The sequence below is a fragment of the Hyalella azteca genome, unplaced genomic scaffold (assembly GCF_000764305.2).
Source record: "Hyalella azteca isolate HAZT.00-mixed unplaced genomic scaffold, Hazt_2.0.2 contig916, whole genome shotgun sequence".
Classification (NCBI taxonomy): Eukaryota; Metazoa; Arthropoda; class Malacostraca; order Amphipoda; family Hyalellidae; genus Hyalella; species Hyalella azteca.
Genome location: NW_025931250.1, coordinates 47,069 through 66,313, shown reverse-complemented (window position 1 = coordinate 66,313; position 19,245 = coordinate 47,069). Strand labels below are relative to the sequence as shown.

The following is a 19,245-nucleotide window of genomic DNA, read 5'->3' as shown; positions in this document are numbered from 1 at the left end:
TTGGTATCTAGGGGAATTAAAAGCTTATTTGAAAAGAATTTTTACTGTCTCTAGCAAGGATTGAAAAAGCACGATCAATAAAATTATCCGAGGTAATACTCGGGGAGTTCGTGGTGGAGGAAGGTGCGGCGCTCGACGCCATCCTTGGTGATGATGCCGACCCGGACGCAGCCGCCGCTGCTGCCGTCCCTGTTGAGGGCGAGGGTGACGGCTTTCTTGACGAACTCGACGCACTCCTCCTTCTGCATGCCAGGCTTGTACGTGGCGTCCAAGTGGCCCCAGATGTACGTGCTGCCACTGCCACCCAGTGCCACGCTCTGTCGGATCAGCATGCCGCCAATTGGGACCATGTACACCTGCAAAAATAGGGTATTTCAGGTCGCATCAAGAAAACGAGAGAGATAAGGTCTAGTTACTACTTATGAGGCTCGTTTTGCGAAAGCCCACTGTGCAATAATATTTGAAGCCCATTTTAACTTGAATCAGTTAACGAAAGCTAAAGAAGCTGGTACTTTCATTAGAAAGCTAATATTATAATTCAAACGAGGCCGAAGGGTGTTGTGTTTATCCAAATCAAGAAATTCATGTCTAAGCAATACAGTGAGGTTATTCTCGAGCACGATAGTAGGAACGTAGTTCTTTTCAATACTACGGGCCTGCGTCCGCAGCTATTTCAAGAGAATCAAAAGTCTTGTCCATGAAATACTTCCCAAATCTTCAAGTTGTGTTGGTGAACAATTTGAAAATCGGATATTTCTGTACATACAAAGAAATGCTCCCTGCTCATAAGCGATCGTCCCTACTATATCAATATTGTTGAGCACGATGTGCACCTGTGTACGTCATAGTGACGTCAAGCAATCTTTATTCTAGGGTCGCAGAGCGTAAGGGCGGCAAGAGTTGAAGGACTTGACAGTTGCTATCGCACCCTCCTCGTTCGGCTGTGCGCATTCACGCCAAGTAGTATAATATCCCAGTATCTTACAATGACTTGAGGGTGTAAGCTTCCACTTCCGGTACATCAGATCTGCGTATTTTAGAATCCTTGTACATTTTTAAACAGAGGCCCAGTTTGAATTCACCTTTTAGCTCCTATCCCCTTGAGATTGTGAATAGATAGGTTATGCAGTTTTTTTCTTGCGTTATATATTTCATTTGCATTTTAGAATCTTCTAACTGACGATGGAGCTGGACTCTGAAATGTTTTCTACAAAGATACTATGAACTTCTGTGGAATTTTCTTTGCTTTTAAATTTCTAGTTAGCTTAAAATTTTTCTGCCCTTCTAGGCTTTGTGATCTACCATGTATGACACCGAATGTTACAAAAAAAAAACTGGAAGCTAATGAGGCTTGAGGACAGACCATAGTGCCTGTTACACAGAAACCATCATAAAACGATGCCAAGATGTACAAAATGCCACTTTTTATATTTCTGCATCCCGCTGCCATGAGTTTATAGTACACAGAAGCCAATTAGAAATACATCCAGAGCAAAATGAGGCTAGACCACATACCTGTCCACCATTCTGCTTGTCCCATCCAGCAACAATGATGCCGGCTGAGAGGCTGTCTCTGTACTTATAGCAGATCTCACGGAACGTGCTTGCTGCAACGCGCACTGAAGGAGCCTCGCCACTCTTCACTCTATTCAACAGGCAATGATTATAATTATTCTATACTCAGCTCTATATCATTAGTGCTGGAAATAATGACACTTTATTATAACTTTTGATTTTGTTTCTATTACTGAGAAAATGTACTGAATGTTTCCCCACTCAGCCTGTAGAGATAATAATTATGTACATATCAAAATAAAATCTAAAAAATTGTAGTTGAAAATGGATAATATTTACAGAAATATGTTGAAATGAATGCTGGTACGTTTTGGAATTTAATGCAGTAGGTATAAGTTATAAGCTGCTTAAGTAAAGAACTGCAACTTGTATACATAGCCTTGAGGATCTTACCAGGATCACAAGATATGAAAAAAATAAAACATAATTTTCTAGGAAAGGGAATTCAGCTACACACTACATTAGTAGGGAAATCCAAGACTTGTATCAGTGTTACTTATCTCTTAGTTGATGCAGCCATTACCAGAACACCAAGAAATATTAATGGCATATTGTACAAATGATGAAGCTTGCATTTCCATAGCACAAGCAGAGAGAGCATAATCCTGATATGCCCTTTTGCAAGACCCAACCAAGTCAGAATGACCACTAAAATAAATTTTAAAAATGCAATGTGGACAAAGGTTTACTTGTTTTTCTGAGTTTAAGGAAACTTACTCCAATATTTCCATGTGGGAAGCTACCACATGTGCAATAGCCTGAGTGTCAGCAGCAGACCCTGAGCGGCAGCAGTAGATGCTGTCAGTTACTTTGGTGAGTTTGTCAGTAGCTCGGTTAGAGACGTAGGTGCCAGATGATGTGCGGGTGTCAGCTCCCACAACCACACCACCATCAAACTCCACTGCTATGATGGTGGTCTGTTCAACAAAACTTTTTTACTGATTGGTTAAACACTGAACTATGATCAATGAATAAACATTATCCTTATGCCACCAATAAACAAGTATCAATAATTAATCAATGATGTTATTTCAATAGTTAACAATAAACTTGTTAATTGCCCTACAGTAATGACATAATATGTTCACCCCTAATTCTTTAATTCAAGATAATTTATTATTATAACAGAAGGTAAATAATACAGGTACTAAGAACAGAACCCTATGCTCCAAGATTTTCAGCTATGATAGTTCAATTGGCTAAACAATTATTTTCAAATCCTTTTATCCATGTTAAACAAAAAGGATACAGGGTAGTTAAGGCATGAGTAAATAAGCAAATAAGGCGTAAAGGCTTCATATTTTTTCCCCTAAGTGTAAATATTCCTATTATTTTTTTAATTGATGACCACTGGCTGACTGGCACTCTATAAAAAATATTGAATGCATGTCTATTATAGGAGTAAATGCATCTGTTGAACAGAACTTGTAGATGTTTATTTATATATAGTATAAATAAGAGATTGTTAGGGTTACAACTAATAATGCTTTGATATTATCATTCACAGGTATTTAAGGATAACTTTTTAGATAAAGAAGTTCTAATCTTTTTCTATTGTAATAAAATATTAAAAAAAATTGTGGAGGTGGTAGTCCATGACTAGACCATTAGTAATGAAGCCCTAGTTGCTACACATACGAATAATAAATATATACTTAGCAGCAATATTATTTCTTCTAAATACAAAGTGAGTAATATCTCATCAGTCACCAGGGTGCAGAGGGTGGATGCAGCGTCGCCAATATATGGGTTTTTAAGCCCTAAGCGTCGCTGGGTAATTTTAAGATGCGTCGCAGGGTAATTTTTAATGAAAAGCCATTTATGCTGAGTAATGAAAAACTATTTACAAGCCACAAACTTATTTACAAGGTTGCATGCACGTTTTACCCCAAATAACTAATTTTACCCTAAAATCAGTCTGATTGTACAGCAAGTGTCAACTGAACATGTGATAATGCAGTCGGACCGCTCTAATGTGACCGCAACTACGTAATCGTAAACTTGACGTTTACTTTTTTTGGCGGGAACTCATTGCAACTGATTTCCGGACAAGCTTCACTGCATCCTGATCCATCCAACTTACCAGAAACCTTACTTTTTTTAAATAGTTGGGCGGAGACTGACAAATATATTAAATGCAAGAATTTCAATCTAAATGTGTCAGCAAGATCTTCTGAATGCGTAAATTTTGCTACTGAAGCGTTGCCAAAGATCTTGTAATATTCCTCCACTCTCTGCACAGTGGATCAGTCATCACTGTTTATGAATTATGATGGCAATAAATTTCAATACACATCAGAAAAAAATACATACCTTAAGGCTAAAAAGCAAGCCTGGACAGTTGTATATTTGGAATATTGGGCATAAGTTTCCTAAAATTGCATGTAAAAATGTTTGTTTCACGGGCAATTTATGTAAATTGCAGCATTTGCAGGTGAACCGTGAAAATAGGCCTACACTGACTTTCTTATTTTTCACTGAAGAAATTAGGCATAGGTCATAGGCAGTTTGGAATTCTAGAGGGATATTAAATTAACCAGTACACATAGCATATTGGAAAGCAGGACCTGAAAGGTTGGAAAGTCCAGGAACTTTCCACTTCCAGTCCATTTTATTATATACATTATACATATCCTATCACTTTTCAACTGTGATTGGTTGATGGGATTGTGATTTTAGCCCCTTCCAGCTTTCCAGCTGTGATTGGTTAATGAAGTTGTAATGTTATCTGCTTTCTAGCTGTGATTGGTTGCTAAGGATGCTTTCAAGCTGTGATTGGTTAATGGGGATGCTTTCCAGCTGTGATTGGTTGTGTCCATAAGCCCCGCCCCCAAATATGGTATATGTACTACAGTACTGGTTAACTAAATACTTAACTTAAACTTGATCATTACAAACAAAAAGCCTGGAAAAATTTCAAAAAATCCATTAAATAAAAGGAAAATAGAGAATATCTATCAAACAAGAGACATTCAAACAATTTTATAACAAATCTGAGGTACTATACAACTGAAACAGTTTGTCCACTTTTGATCCTCCTTTTCATTTATAGTCAGTCACCTGGCAGAGCACTGTATCTAAGGAAAGCCGAAAGCATTCCACCTTGGGTGGAAAGCTTTTTTATAAGTGAACCTCCATTTCTAGAATTCCACCCTGGTCATAGGAATGGGTGAAATTGGCCAGATTTATAGGCACTTTTTGCCAATTTGAATTCATAACTACTACCAACTGGCTTCTGTCTAATTTTACACTTTGGGAATAGGCCAATAGGGACTAGGGAGTCAAAAAAGCTGTCTGTAACTGATAAATTGACCAAAGCTACCCAAGAATTTGACAAAAAATCTTGGGAATAGGATAAAAATGTCTGTGAATCTGGCCAATTTCATCCATTCTTTTGCCCACGCTCAGGATGATGTATGTTTTCGGTGAATTTTCCCACTAGTCTGGAAAAGTCCTATTTTTGTCTGAAATATCACGGCTCTAATATCATATAATTTCAGTAGGTATGAAATCTCGCGGCTCGAATGTCATAAATTTTTGTTTGATTAAAAAATCGTCGTTTGTGACGTATGTAAACATATGGCTAGGGTGATTAGATGGGAGTCCATTTCGGCATTGAAATGAATGGTTATTTGTGAATAATATTTTCGATTGTGATATTATAACATATTTCTGATTTTGAAATAATCTTGATTGTGATATTGACACTTGACAGATATTCAACATTTGAATATCAAAGTTCTAACATCATGAATTACGAGGTAAGAGTGTAAGTGTAAGGACTTAGCAAAGCTAGAATCATGGCTGAGCCTCTGAGCCTGAGGCAGTGAGGCTTAACCGATGTCATTGTAATTTTTTACGTCATTGATATCATTGTGGAACCAATGTAAGTAACTAAGGAATTTCCCAGTTCAAATATTTATTGATTTATTACTATCAATTTCGAAACTCCACATATTTCTAAAGGGAGTTGTGATGAGACCATGGGGTCCAATGGGGATGGGGCCAGGGGTCGAACTGTTGAGTTTAGACCATTACAACTTGCAAGAGGGGCCCCAAGGGCCAAGGGCATGAGGCCTTGCGAAGGGTTAAGACCGACGCACGGCGGTGGACCGATAAGTACCCACAATAATTCCCTGCCACCATGCGTAGAAATGGAATCACGGCTGGCAAATCCATAAAACCACGGCTCGAAAAATTCAGTCGCGGCTCGCCAAGTAGATATATTCCATACTAGTTTTCCCACGCATTTCACTTTTTTTAAGCTATTGCTGTGCACAGTTGGCGCAATGTAATGAAAATTGATTATCTTCGCGCACGTGTTCGCGCAATCCCGGCCATCTTTATTTTAGAAGAAATTTCCTCCAAAGTCATATGGCAACACTGAACACCGTCTGTTTACATTTCGTATGTATAACAGCCGCAGTTTACGATTACCGTACGTCATGATGGCAAACAAATTTTTTGCCCGACTCATTTTTAGATGCGTTCATAACTTCATAATTCACGTTCACTTTTTGTTATTTTACTACACTGGGCACGATATGGCATGTATTAAGTATTTTCAAATTGTTATGTTTGACTTTGAATGTTCTACTTTTGATTTGATTAATGTTTTGTATCACAGGTTCACAATGGTCACCGCAATGGCTTCCGATTGCTGTTGCCACAACGAGATCAAGAAGTAAACAATACTCCCATTCCAAGGAATTCCAGCTGTTACATGTTAGATTGGGATTCAGTCACTATATTAAGGTAAACGAGTGTGATCAAATTTTGGTTATCTCAAATTTTAGCAATTATTTTCAGATGACAAGACAATTTTTACAGACAACCTTCACAGGCATTAACCAATCACCAAAATGCGATCAAACCAATCCGTCATGGGAATGACTGGATTGTTTACGTATCTTAATCTACGTAACGTAATAAGAAAGCTGAACTGAAAGTCAGAAATCCTCGTGGGTCAACCTAATAAAGTTCAACAATATATATACCTATATATACACATGCGAAAATGAAGCTGACACAAAATTAAAATGAAAAGTAAATTCTTACAATGCTTGTAACAGCGTACTGTAAATAAACATCTTCATTATTAATTAGGTCATAATTGGTTTGGATATGAAATAGTTATACGTGCCAAGTTTCATGAAAAAATCTGGCATGACAATAAAAAGTCTTCCAGTCCCAGTGCATACAGTAGGATATTGTCAATAAATAGTTACGTATTTACTTATGTCAAGTTCGATTCAGATTTGAAGATCTTAGCGGGAAAAAGTGCAAAAAATTATCATTTAGCACAGTTATTAAAATTAAAGTAGAAACAGAAATACCTGGTCATGCTCGCACAAGGGCATTGTGAGTGAATAATTTCGTTTTTAATTTGGTAATTATCACTTAGTTTCGATTTCACACACTTATGCGTGGAAAAAGTGCTATGAAACTTAGTTCTGTAAATTTGTTTTAAAATATCGTACACGGTGTCTGTCGAATCGATATGTCAATTGCAAAAAAATCCCTCAACAAAGAGTTTGCTCTAAATTAGGAATTGAATTGAAAACAAAATCCAGAGTAGAGCGGATGCGGATGAGAAAGGAATGAACGTCTTCGGCTCTCCGCTATGACAAACTATTGCATCTATTTCGAAAGCATTGAACGAACTCAACTTCTAAATCTGATCTTTGAACGTGAAGTTTTGAACGAGTGTTGTTGTTGCCAGACGTATGTGAACTGGCGCCACGTGTGGTTGTCGATGCCTGCGCTGCCAGTACCAAACTTGCATTGTCGTCTCAGCAGAGCAGAACCTACTAACATTGGAGACAGAGATATGTAAAAACTAAATTTGTTATATGTAAATTTATTTGTAAACTGAGTTATATTTCGACTGTTTACCATTGGCGTTCATAAAATTTTGAAGCAATGCATATGCTTAATTTGCGTTCAGAAATTGTATGTTTACCCTAGAAAAAAAATATGTTCTTGATTGCCACTATGCCGTACGTTCCGTATCCGACAAGGCAGACAACCGGACATAGTGGCAAAGCAGAGAGTTTTTTGGACTCTCCCTCAAGTTCATTTTTGAGTCCTATAAGTAGACCAGTAAAGTATCTTGGATACCAGAATTATCATACATAAGAAACCTGTTAAAATCTTGAGTAAATAAGAAAATTAAAAATGAACTGATTCTAAAAAAATCACTGGTTTGCCACTATGCAACCGGAAGAGTCAGAAGTAACCCAGACATGTCTTACATTTTATTATTGTCAGTTTGACTCGCGTAGTCAATATACTCACGTATATTGTCGACTAAAATAGTAGAACTATTTTAGCTTTCTAAAGTACGGCGCACGGCGCATTATTTTACCAACCTACTATGGCGCACCGCGCAGGTCGTTAAAATGACAAAATAAATTCCCGCGCACCTGGCACATCTTCCTGACCATGGTCTTTTGCCATGGCTTTCCCAATTTTTTATGTGAAAAATAAGTAAAATGGAATATTGAGATCTAGGATTTTTAAAGATCACACATTAAACAATCATGTTTGCCTGAATTTTATAACCTTCTGCCTGAAATTCAAAATTGGACACTTTACACAAAACCATATGAAATCTGAATTAGGAAAATACCTACCCCAGTCATGACTTCTTGTTTTGGCCAATCATGAGGCAGAAGCAGCTGAAGCGAATCGACACAAGCTGCTGCCATAATTTATTATATTCAATATCAGAACAGAGATATGATTTATCGACTTCTGTAGAACACACTCGACACGTTAACAGTTAATGCCTGAAGTACAAGCAAAGCAAGTACCGTCTGTCGCTCCGTCTGTCAGTCTGTGACTTGCTTATTTCATTCCCGGGCTCAGTGTGCGGAATCCGGAAACGGAAAAGAAGGAAAATATATGTAAATTTCTCCGAGACGTGAAAATAAAGAATGTGCCGAGTAATGCAAATCTAAATTAATATTCTTCATAAAAGCCATACATAATCGAATCAAGTGAAAGCATTTTATTCAATGAGGCAGATGAAGCATGAAGTTTGAATGACGATAAAACTCTCACTTCTGAGTTTAATAGGACATGTGACGGACAATTTCCCCGCTTTTTTTTCCACGCCACAAAACAAGATTTTACGCGTTCACATTGACATTAAATATCTTCTAAACTAATGAACACAGCTCGATTAAACTTGGCCCACCCACGGAGTTAGATAACGTACTGCTCAATGCTCATGCATTATTGCAACTCAATTTTTTATAATTAATCACCTTAATATGAGAGACATGAGCATACACATTAACTATAAATTAAATCCACTCATTGTCATCAGCTCATTACTGAGAAGCATAAGATTGAACTTGACTGTTGATTAGCTAGGTCTACGCATGGTTGAACTAAATTTACTAAAACAAGGTTGACCCACGCGCAGCTGCGTCATTTGTTATTCCACCTGTGATGTCACCTTGGTCGTTGTGACCACTCAATCGACAATTCTACGGACCCGCCTGCGGACTCGCGCAACTGGGACACTCATAATTCTTTCGATACTTAACGGATCTGTATGAATTTTGGAATGTGAGTATTAATTATCGATACGCTGCCGTAGGAATTATTACAGATTTTTGCATGAACTATTTTTTAATTAAAACCAATAAACGTATTTTTTAAGCAACTTGGACACTCATAAATCCTTCAATACTTAACGGATCTGTATGAATTTTGGAATGTAAGTATTAATTATCTATACGCTGCCGCAGGAATTACTACAGATTTTTACATGAATTATTTCCTAACCTAACCTAACTTAACCTAACCTAACCCAACCTAACCTAACCTAATAATAAGTCATGTAAAAATCTGTAATAATTCATGCGGCAGCGTATCGATAATTAATACTCACATTCCAAAATTTGAGCAGATCCGTTATGTATTGAAGGAATTATGAGTGTCCCAGTTGCTTAAAAATACGTTTATTGGTTTCAATTAAAAAATATTTCATGTAAAAATCCGTAATAATTCCTGCGGCAGCGTATCGATAATTAATACTCACATTCCAAAATTCATACAGATCCGTTAAGTATTGGAAGAATTATGAGTGTCCCAGTGGCGTGAGTCCGCAGGCGAGTTCACAGGCGGGTCCGTAGAATTGTCGATTGAGTGTTATGACCATGGTTGAACTATATAAGGTTGACCCACGAGAAGTTCCGTTTTTCAGTTCAGCTTTCTTATTACGTCACGTAAATCGAGAAACATAAACAAACCCGTCATTCCATGATGGATTGGTCGACTGGTTTGATCGCATTTCGGTGATTGGTTAATGCCCGTGACGTCACTGAGATCAGTGACGTCACAGGCGAGCAACAAACTACATCCGCAAAAATTGGCTTCTGATGGGTCAACCTTATAGTAGTTCAACCATGCGCAGAACGGCGTAAAATCGTCATCGTCGTGCTTCAACCTTATATTAGTTCAACCCATGCATGGGTCTACGTCTCATACTGGATCGACACTTTTCCGTGCTCACTAGTGAGCTCAAACGCAAAACAAAACTTTTGCGCATCCGAGCTGCGCCTTAATTCTAAACAGATCTGCCTGAAATTCAGAACATGACTAATTAGTGACAATAATTTGAAAATTATTTAAATACGAAAAAATTATAGGGTCTCGAGAAATATATACTGCATTTGAGTGCGAGTAGCTCGAGCTCCACCAGCCTGGAAGAGCGAGCTCACGCGCCATCAGTACCTACCAACAACTGGTTGAGAACAGGCAGTGTTCTTGTTATGAAGGTTCAATGAGTCTGCACAGAACAACAGTCAAGATCATTATTCTCTCTGCCCCAATCTTATTCCCGAAATTTTAATTCATAAATTATATTAAAGATTAGTGCATTCTATGCAGTCTATTTTGACTGATGACATAGATAATCTGCCATTTTTATAAGGTAAATTGAGTTTTTTCAATAATGGTGACCAACGTGGATATGTTCATGGATATGTGTCGCCCCTCGCCAGTTTCACATTTAAATGATAGGAAACGCGGCGCACTCGGGACTGTAAGAAAGGGCCGAATTGTATTTTACTAAGTAATGAAAAATATAGAAAAACTATCCAGCACTGAATAAAAATTCAATCGAAGTTGACACAACAATCTGCCGCTCAGTTTCTTAGACGCGTGAAATCCAAAGTAGAGCGATTTTTTTTAATTTTTTTAGATTTTAAATGCTGGCTATGCGACGAAAGTTTACATTAGAACCAGAAAATTGGTTAAAAATCGAAAAATTGTCTAACAGGTTATGAAATAAATATAGAAATCTTTTCCTTGTTGATCTCAAAACCTTGACAGAGCATCACCCCTAGCATCTCTTAAAGAAATTTACAAGATGTATAAGAGCGGTTGCTTTAATCGCGTCAGGACGGCATTTGGCATGGTTGAACTAGTATAAGGTTGACCCATCAGAAGCCCATTTTTGCGGATGTTGTTCGTTGTTCACCTGTGACGTCACTGATCTCAGTGACGTCACGGGCATTAACCAATCTCCGAAATGCGATCAAACCAGTCAAGCAATCTGTCAAGAGAATGACGGGTTTGTTTACGTTCCTCGATCTCAGTGAGGTAACAAGAAAGCTGAACTGAAATACGGAACTTCTCATGGGTCAACCTTACATAGTTAACCATGGCATTTGGAGTCTTGAACGACTTTCACGAGCCAATTTTTATTGCTTCTGTGCGCAGCCATCGTTCACGGTTGGCCGTTGGACTCTTCATGCAGGCGCTGAGGAGGGCTTTGCCCTAACAGCGATGCACTTTTTGCCACGGTGTGGGTCATTCTGACCCAGTTTTGCTCAGTGAAAAGGCGTATTACTGATACGTTGGTTTTCTCATTGTTGAACATACGTATATATGTACTAGTACAACCATGGGTTTCCTGTTCATACAATGGGTAAGAAAGTGTGTCATTATCGGGACTATATAACCCATTCATTTTCTGAGCATGTATTTTCTCTCGATAAATAACTGGAAAACAAAACGGTAGTTATGAACTTATTGCTTAAATAAGCACATTGACATTGTTCTACCAGACCTAACCTGATTGTTTTATGTTTGGCTTAAGTAGAATTGCCGTTTCACTGATCAAATAAATGTATAAATTATTAAATGACTTGCAACTGATTTGGATGTCATACATTTATTTTTCAAAACTGCTTTTATCCGTTATAATGAATTGAGTTCACAGCGCGACGTGTTGAAATGAACTGAGCGTTTCGTTTCGGTCCTAACCACTCATCGGTTCCACTCCTTCCACAGGAAAAAAAATAGTTGTATTTCCGCGGATTACCTGCCACTTGATAATACAATCGTAATACAAGAAAATAAAGCTACTTTGCATACTGAAAACTATCCGACTTGACTGTTGGTCGCTCTGAATTTAATTATTTGGGGCTAAGTGACTTCGAGTTACAAGATACATTCCCAACTGTGTCAGAATGACCCATACCAGAAGAAAAAGTGCATCGCTATTTGGACAAAGTCTCACTATTTTCTTTTATCGACAAGCGTGCAGGTACGACCGAATTCGCCGATAACGCTCATAGCTAGGCCCCCTACCGACAACCATCATCCTCGCGCGCCAGTGCATACCTCAATTTTGGTTCCCCCGAATAGGGAAATGGGAGTAACGGGACATACCTTACGTTCAGTAATTCCTTGGCCGTTTGCTTTGGGGACGCAACCACTATGGTTATATTTTTTGCTCAATTTTGTCAGTAAAACGTTGCTACATATTGGCTATGCATTGACTGTTATGCCACTGACCATTCAACTCTCAGGATATAAAGTGAGATGTTGATCCTCGATTACTGACTGAGAAATGCATTATCAATTCTGAGGTTGGGTTATTGACTGAGACGTAGTTCTCAACTGTTGGCTGACTATTGACTGAGCTGTAGATAAATCCAGCGCCTCGAGATCTGTTACCCGTTGAGTATTTTGCAAGGTATCTATTATTCATGCGCGATCTCATGCGTCAGTTCCCAGTTTGTTTTGATCCATTAGGACAGTTTTTTCAACTACCCTTGGGCTTTCCCATCATCTCCCCTTTTTCTGTTTTCCGTACTGCAGGCAGGAACTCCATTACCAAAAAATCAATGACCCAGTTATGTGCTGCGAAGAGTGAACGCTAAGTCGATGCACCTAAGTTATGGCGCATAAGCGAACCGAAAAAATCTCCCGCTGACGCTAAATGGCTGGTAGGCTGCAAAAGAACAATTTTGACGTTACCTAAAATGATCCTAATATATGTAGAGTAAGTGGTATATTTTTCGTTAGAATTTTCCTTACGTTTTCACTCCATTGGCTCACCTCCATATGTGTATCAATACAGATAATATTTGTGCTTTAATTTTCAATTTGAGAACATGAGTAAAGGAGAAAAGTAGGAGTAATTTAGTTAGGAGAGCATGTGGATCGTGTCTTGGTTTAATTTGTTTGTTCTTCGGCGAATTGGCGACTTGGCAAGTTGGCGTGAGTCGTCAGTTGCGACACTGCCACCGTGGAAGCAGGTTGGGCGCGTGTGAAAAGCCAGCGAGAACTCTGAGTAGGTCGTGAGAACGTTTCCTGCAGCACTGATTCATATACGGTTGCAGTGAGTTTTATTGTTGAAAATATTTGAACTGGATTTACGCTTCTAGCGATAATGAAACGTAGTTGCTTCACAGAAGATTAATCATCTTTAAAAGCGTTTCGGACACACAACCTAAGACTTTCACATCAGCTCAATTTTGGCGCACATGCAGACTTCGGCGTTCGCTTTCCAGGGCTCAGGATGCACTTGCCACTGCAGTGAAAATTGCTCTCTTGGGTCGGGCTATTATCGGCCCGAAGTTAGGCCCTAACGTTTTTAGCAAGAAGGGTGCATGCAACCTGACCAACTCTGAAATGAATTGACTTGAAATCGGCAAAGTTTTCTGTGTTGTGTTTCCAATGTTGTAATGAAGTTATTAATTACTCTTCTTTTGTGATTAAGTTCGAATTATACTCCGAAGTCAAAGTATTGATGGAAGACAATTCTTAATAGTCGAGGTTTTTGGCGTATAACGATAACGATATAATAACGATATTACACTATTGATAAATAACTTGAAATAACCATGTTGAAATGGTCATAATCCCACTTATTATACATCGAATCCTGTTCAGGTGAGAAAACAATTCATGTAAAAATTTTATGTTTGATCGCTGTTAGTGAGTTTAACAATAGGTGAATCAGCCTCTGTGTGTCACGACTAGAATCGTGACTCTGGCAGCCGATTGCTGAGCGCGTCCCTCTAGAAATCATGAAGCGGTATTCCGTCATTGCTATCACTTAATTAAGTTTCTGAGCTCGTAAAATTGAGCTCTGTAAGTAAATCTTTACACAAGAAGACGCTAAATCGGAATTGATGATCATTGTAAAATGTTGAACTGGCAATATTCGTGATTCGTATAATGCTGGGTTGTTGAAGTGTTTAAACATTTTCCATTAATTTTACTCGTCGAAAGTGATGCTCTTAGTTTTTTTTGGATATAATTCCTAGGCTATTAATATTTTTGTAACAAATTCGGCGCAGTTTATTTCAGTGTCTGTGGACTTGTGGTAGGAAAAATGCCTGGGTTCTCAGCAGATGTCATTTAGTAGGTTTCTTTGCGGTATTTTCCTGTATTATTCCTGTATTTAGTGTATTGCTTCTATATTCTGCTTCTTGCTGGGCCGTAAGTGGACGGTTGTAGTCTCCATTAATAATTTATAATATCTCAATGCAACTTTATCAAAAGCTTTACATATTTTTTATGTGACCCTTTTTGATTATCAGCAAAAGTGTTAGAAATCGTTGCTTTAATTATTTTTTGCTCTGTCCTTTATACTTAAACTGGCATCAATACGCAGAGATGTGCAGCTATGCCACGTAGTGTTGATGCTTAACGATTACTGTACTAAAAAATAAATTGGTCATATTGTTCAAATAATGTTCACTTGAGTTACATTATTCGAGCAAAGTTCGAGGGTTTTCTCTTGAGGTGAGTAGCGTTCATCAAATTCTGATGGGACTGGTAATCTTAGCCATAAATCGTGAGTATCACCATAATATAATCTTTGGGATAATCACCTTAAGTACGGCTCGCAAGGTTGAATTCTAAAATGATATATCGTCTGTTAAACTATCTCAATCCAGGCCTTGAACCAAACTCGCAAATTTCATGGTTACAAACATGCAATTTACGTTCGCAGTTATTGCGGGAATTTCAATAATGCCAAAACTTTCGCAAGTTCAGTCTTCAGGCTCACGCCATTTCGAGGAAACTTTAGGCAAGTTTCAAGGATAAAGTCCGTCTTGGTCTTGGCCTTGAAAATCAAGGACACTTATGTAAAATCAAGGACACTTACATATGTGGACGATCGTGATACATCTTCGTCTCAGATCCTGGTTTATGTAATTCATTCAGTGTTCAATATAATTCCTCACTCATGTTGATCTTGACACTAGAGCAATATTAACTTTCTTTCATGTTAATATTAACTCCCTAATCATGTTTATGAAAGACCGATGCTTTAATTTTAATATTTTTGCTTATATATATTTTCAGTAGAGTTTATCGCATTTTTCAAACATAACTTGTGACCGAAAATTTTACCCGACGTCAGATGACATGTAAGTTTTTCGGTTTTAGATACCTATCTACATAAGTCTTAGCATGTTGTCGTCTATTGGTCGGTAGTTTTTAGCGCATTTTCTCATTTATGGAAAAAATGCACTATTGTGCTCGCCATGTCCGTCTGTCTGTCTGTCTGTCTGTCTGTCTGTCCGTCTGTCCGTCCGTCCGTGTCCTCAAGTTTTCGTCGACGAGAAAATGCGCTCTCTGTCACTCACTGCAGTGAGTACTGAGTTATATTTTTTCATATATTATTTGATAGCTGTTACTTATCCGCATGACAGTGCCTACCCTTGTCAGCATGCCAGACCCCACTCTTGTTTATACATCAAAACGAGATTCGATGGAAGCTTTTCGATGTTGTAAACACTATCGATGCTGTAAACACTAAGAGGGAAGAGGAGAAAGGCCCTGTTGATATCTTCGCAGTTTTTTTCCAAGTTGTTTTATTCATCTCAAAAGAGCCTTCAAGTAATGTTGTAACTTTTCCGTGTTGTTTTCGTTATCTTCAGCATGCGTCGTATCAGCTTGCAGTGCTTAATTTCTAACGCTTTAATTCGGCCTGAAAAGTTATGTTTAGTTCGCCTAGCCTAAGCTTATTGCTCTCCCATGTAGTTTCCTCTGTGACTGAACTCTGAAGCTCCCCCATACAGTAGCTCACCCCGCGGCTCACCCTGCAGTCTCCCCCTGAAACACCTATATAGCTCCCCCTGCAGTCTCCCCCGGCAGTCTCCCCCTGAAACTCCTTCTATAGCTCCCACTGCAGCTCACTCTACAGCTAAATCATGCAGTTCCCTTAGCAGCTGACCCTGTAGCAGTATAGCTCTCCCTGTAGCTCTCCCTGTAGCTCCCCCTGCAGTTCCCCCAGAATCTCCCCCAGCAGTTCCCCCTGCAGCACTGCAGTGGTCGCGTGCTGCGTCTCGCTCTGGATATCAAATGAACGTCGCTTCGACCCTGTAGTTGCGATTAGCTTTTTTCTGCACTCTGCTGCACCCAATGTTCTAGAGCTTGTCTGGAGGGCAGAAAAGCTTGTGTTTAGATAAAACTGCATTAGAATGCACGCATATACTTACACCATGAATAATTACTATTATTTTCTTGCCGCAATGCAGCTACGTTCCGAGGTCGTTGGACTGTAACCTTGCAGTTTGATGCATTGATTTCTCTCGTCCGGCGCGATATTTACTTCCGTTTTTCAGTGGAAAAGTACTTCCGTGTACTGAAATAATTTGTTCTTACATTTATAGACCGTTGGTGTTTTATGATTAAAAATAATTACATTTTGTCGCTAATTCCCTCGAATCATTTACATTTGCTCTCACGGTGTAGTAGAAATTTAAACAATTTGATAAAAACATTGAAATTGCTCTATTCTACCTTAATTACATTTCGCTTATAATATGCAATTTACTACAGTATTACAGTATATGGAATGAGAAAAGGTCTATAATTGGAACACATTCACGTGTTCACGGTTTTGAAAATTATGACGTACGAGGTGAATACTGTGTAACTTTTTCTTATGAGAACCTCATGTGTAGAAATTCAAATCGCTCAAGTATTAAAAAAATGTATAGGTAAATCTGGCCACGGTTGAAATTTTGACCTGTGATGAGAAAAAAAGGTTTAGGTTTAAAAGTTCTTAAAATTGGGAACGTTATTCGTTAACATCGACATGGGCTTTGCCATCGACGGAGCTTTTACAAATCTTCGTTAAAGGGTTGCTTCTCCTGCTAGTCATTGCAAATTATCTGCAGTTCAATATAAATTGACGATGAGTTCTGTAGCAAAAACTTTGAAAACATACAAAAAAGATTTAGCCCAAAGATTTCCGAAAGAAAGGTCCAAAGAATTTGCATTCTTCGACAATAAACCTGCAGTTCACTAGACTGAATAATGAACGTATAGTTTAATTACTTATTTAATGATAAATTTAATTATTGAATTAAATTATTGTTAAGTTAGTCGATAATGAATAATTTATATAAATTATGATTACTTTATTTAAGAAATTAATAATTTAATTAATTATTGATTGATTTGATTATTTAATGATTAATTTATTATTTAATTATTAAATAATTAAATTTAAAGTTAATCATTATTTATTATTTCTTTTTCATGTTACCATTGCCAACCCGGCGGCTGACCGAGGAGGCTTACCTCGATGGGTTCCAAGTAGGCATTGAATATGTTAACCTCATCAATCTAAACTCTTTTAGTTAGGGTGGATGCTGAACATTGAGGTATTACTCATATTATTGAATGCAAATTTTTGTAGCTTTTTAGCGCATTTTCTCATTTAGGGAAAAAATGCACTATTGTGCTCGCCATGTCCGTCTGTCTGTCTGTCTGTCCGTCCGTCCGTCCGTCTGTCCGTGACCTCAAGTTTTCGTCGACGAAAATGCGCTCTCTGTCACTCACTGCAGTCGCAGTGAGTGCTGAGTTATATTTTTTTAATAATGTTATCTTGGGCTATCGAAACACTGTCACATGATATTGCTTGCTCAAATTTCAACAATTGTGTTTCAATTGAGCTTACTTGAATGGCGTGCAAGGTTATGTTCATGTGCGACGCATTGTACGCAGAGGTAAATGTGTATTAATTAAGTAAATATTTGCAATTTTTATTCAATTTCCACAAAATAGTTGCGAGAATTTATTCTTTTGTCTATAGGTTCTTGTACGATCACATGTGTTATTAGCCACCTTGATAGCACCCTTATTCGCGAGTAAATGGTAGGTGTCTAATGGTAACCATATAAATAACCGGAGGGTAAGGGCTATTGCAGCCACCTGGAAACCAGGGTTAAATAGCTAGTACAAACTTCTTACCTCGTGAGGACAATAGCGTTGTGGCAATCCCCTCTAGAAAAAGTACCCTCGACTTTATATTCGTGTTATTCTGCATTTTTTTTCTGCTAAAAGAACTTTACTACAGAAACGCAGCCTCGTTCTGAGGACTGCAACGATCGAAAGTTTGCAGCCCAAGTTTATTATTCTTACAGAAGCTAAAGTGTAATGCCTGAGTATTGTTGTATGATGGTTTTTATAGAAGATAGAACGGCTGGAATCAATTATGGACAGGGTGGCCCAGTGGTTACAGTATCGGGATTGGAGAATAGAGGCGCGGGTTCTATCCCAGCTCTGTGCGCCAGTTTCTGGTCAGAATCGGCGAGGAGGCCGGGCGGTTAAAAGCACAGCATAATTGAAGCAGCGAGTTGCATGTTAGAGACAGCAACAAGCTGTAAATGTTCCGCTCTGTTAAGAATGGGCGACGGGTCTAACGGTCTAATCAACGCTTAAACCGCTATTGTTACATTATAATTGTTATTATTAATTAAACTCTCTATTAGAACATCGCCGGCACCTGGCGCCGGCGGCTGATAATGGGAAATAGTTGATGTCAGCTTTTCGTCAAGGCTGATGACGAAAGTAAGTAATTGGTAGCGCAATGATTCCGCAACTAATTATATATCATCTCATATTATTGTGCTCTATCAATCTGAACTAAAATTATTTTTAACGTTAGGTCTCTGTCGACATTTTTAAAGTCAGGATTTTTTTTAAAGTCATTTGAAGTCATAACTTATTCCATTAAATATTGTTTTAATGAATATAGTAAACACGCAAAGTTGTACTACTATGGCTCTCATTTGATAAAAACTAGGAATTTTAATTTGATTGAAATAAATAGGAAGTTTGTTCCATATGCCATCAGCCCATCACTATAGTTAGCTGTTAGTTACCTCAATATTTCTTAGCGCTCACTCCTGCTCGAGGCTGTCGAGTGAAACTTAAAGTCGGAGTGTCCATGTCAGAGAAACTCATCCGCTGCTCAGAGTCTGCTCACACATCAGAGTCTGCTCATACATCAGAGTCTGCTCATACATCAGAGTCTGCTCATACATCAGAGTCTGCTCACACATCAGAGTCTGCTCATACATCAGAGTCTGCTCATACATCAGAGTCTGCTCA

General features: G+C 38.3%; 1 protein-coding gene across 1 annotated transcript; it reads right to left on the bottom strand.

Moving 5' to 3' along the window:
- Positions 1–27: 27 nt before the first annotated feature.
- LOC108682257 (proteasome subunit beta type-6) lies at positions 28–8,451 on the bottom strand. The gene is made up of 4 exons (XM_018171393.2): positions 8,211–8,451; positions 2,293–2,492; positions 1,516–1,645; positions 28–356 (listed from the first exon to the last, which is right to left on the bottom strand). The coding sequence occupies exons 1-4, from the start codon at positions 8,283–8,285 to the stop codon at positions 84–86; spliced, it is 678 nt and encodes a 225-aa protein (XP_018026882.1). The 5' UTR covers positions 8,286–8,451; the 3' UTR covers positions 28–83.
- Between the last annotated feature and the right edge of the window lie 10,794 nt (positions 8,452–19,245).

Excerpts from the sequence above, each read along its gene's own strand:
- LOC108682257 (XM_018171393.2), bottom strand. The coding sequence starts at position 8,285 with ATGGCAGCAGCTTGTGTCGATTCGCTTCAGCTGCTTCTGCCTCATGAT. Across the intron at positions 2,493-8,210 it reads AACAAGAAGTCATGACTGGG|ACCACCATCATAGCAGTGGA; the intron begins GTAGGTATTTTC and ends TTTGTTGAACAG. Across the intron at positions 1,646-2,292 it reads TCCCACATGGAAATATTGGA|AGTGAAGAGTGGCGAGGCTC; the intron begins GTAAGTTTCCTT and ends CCTGTTGAATAG.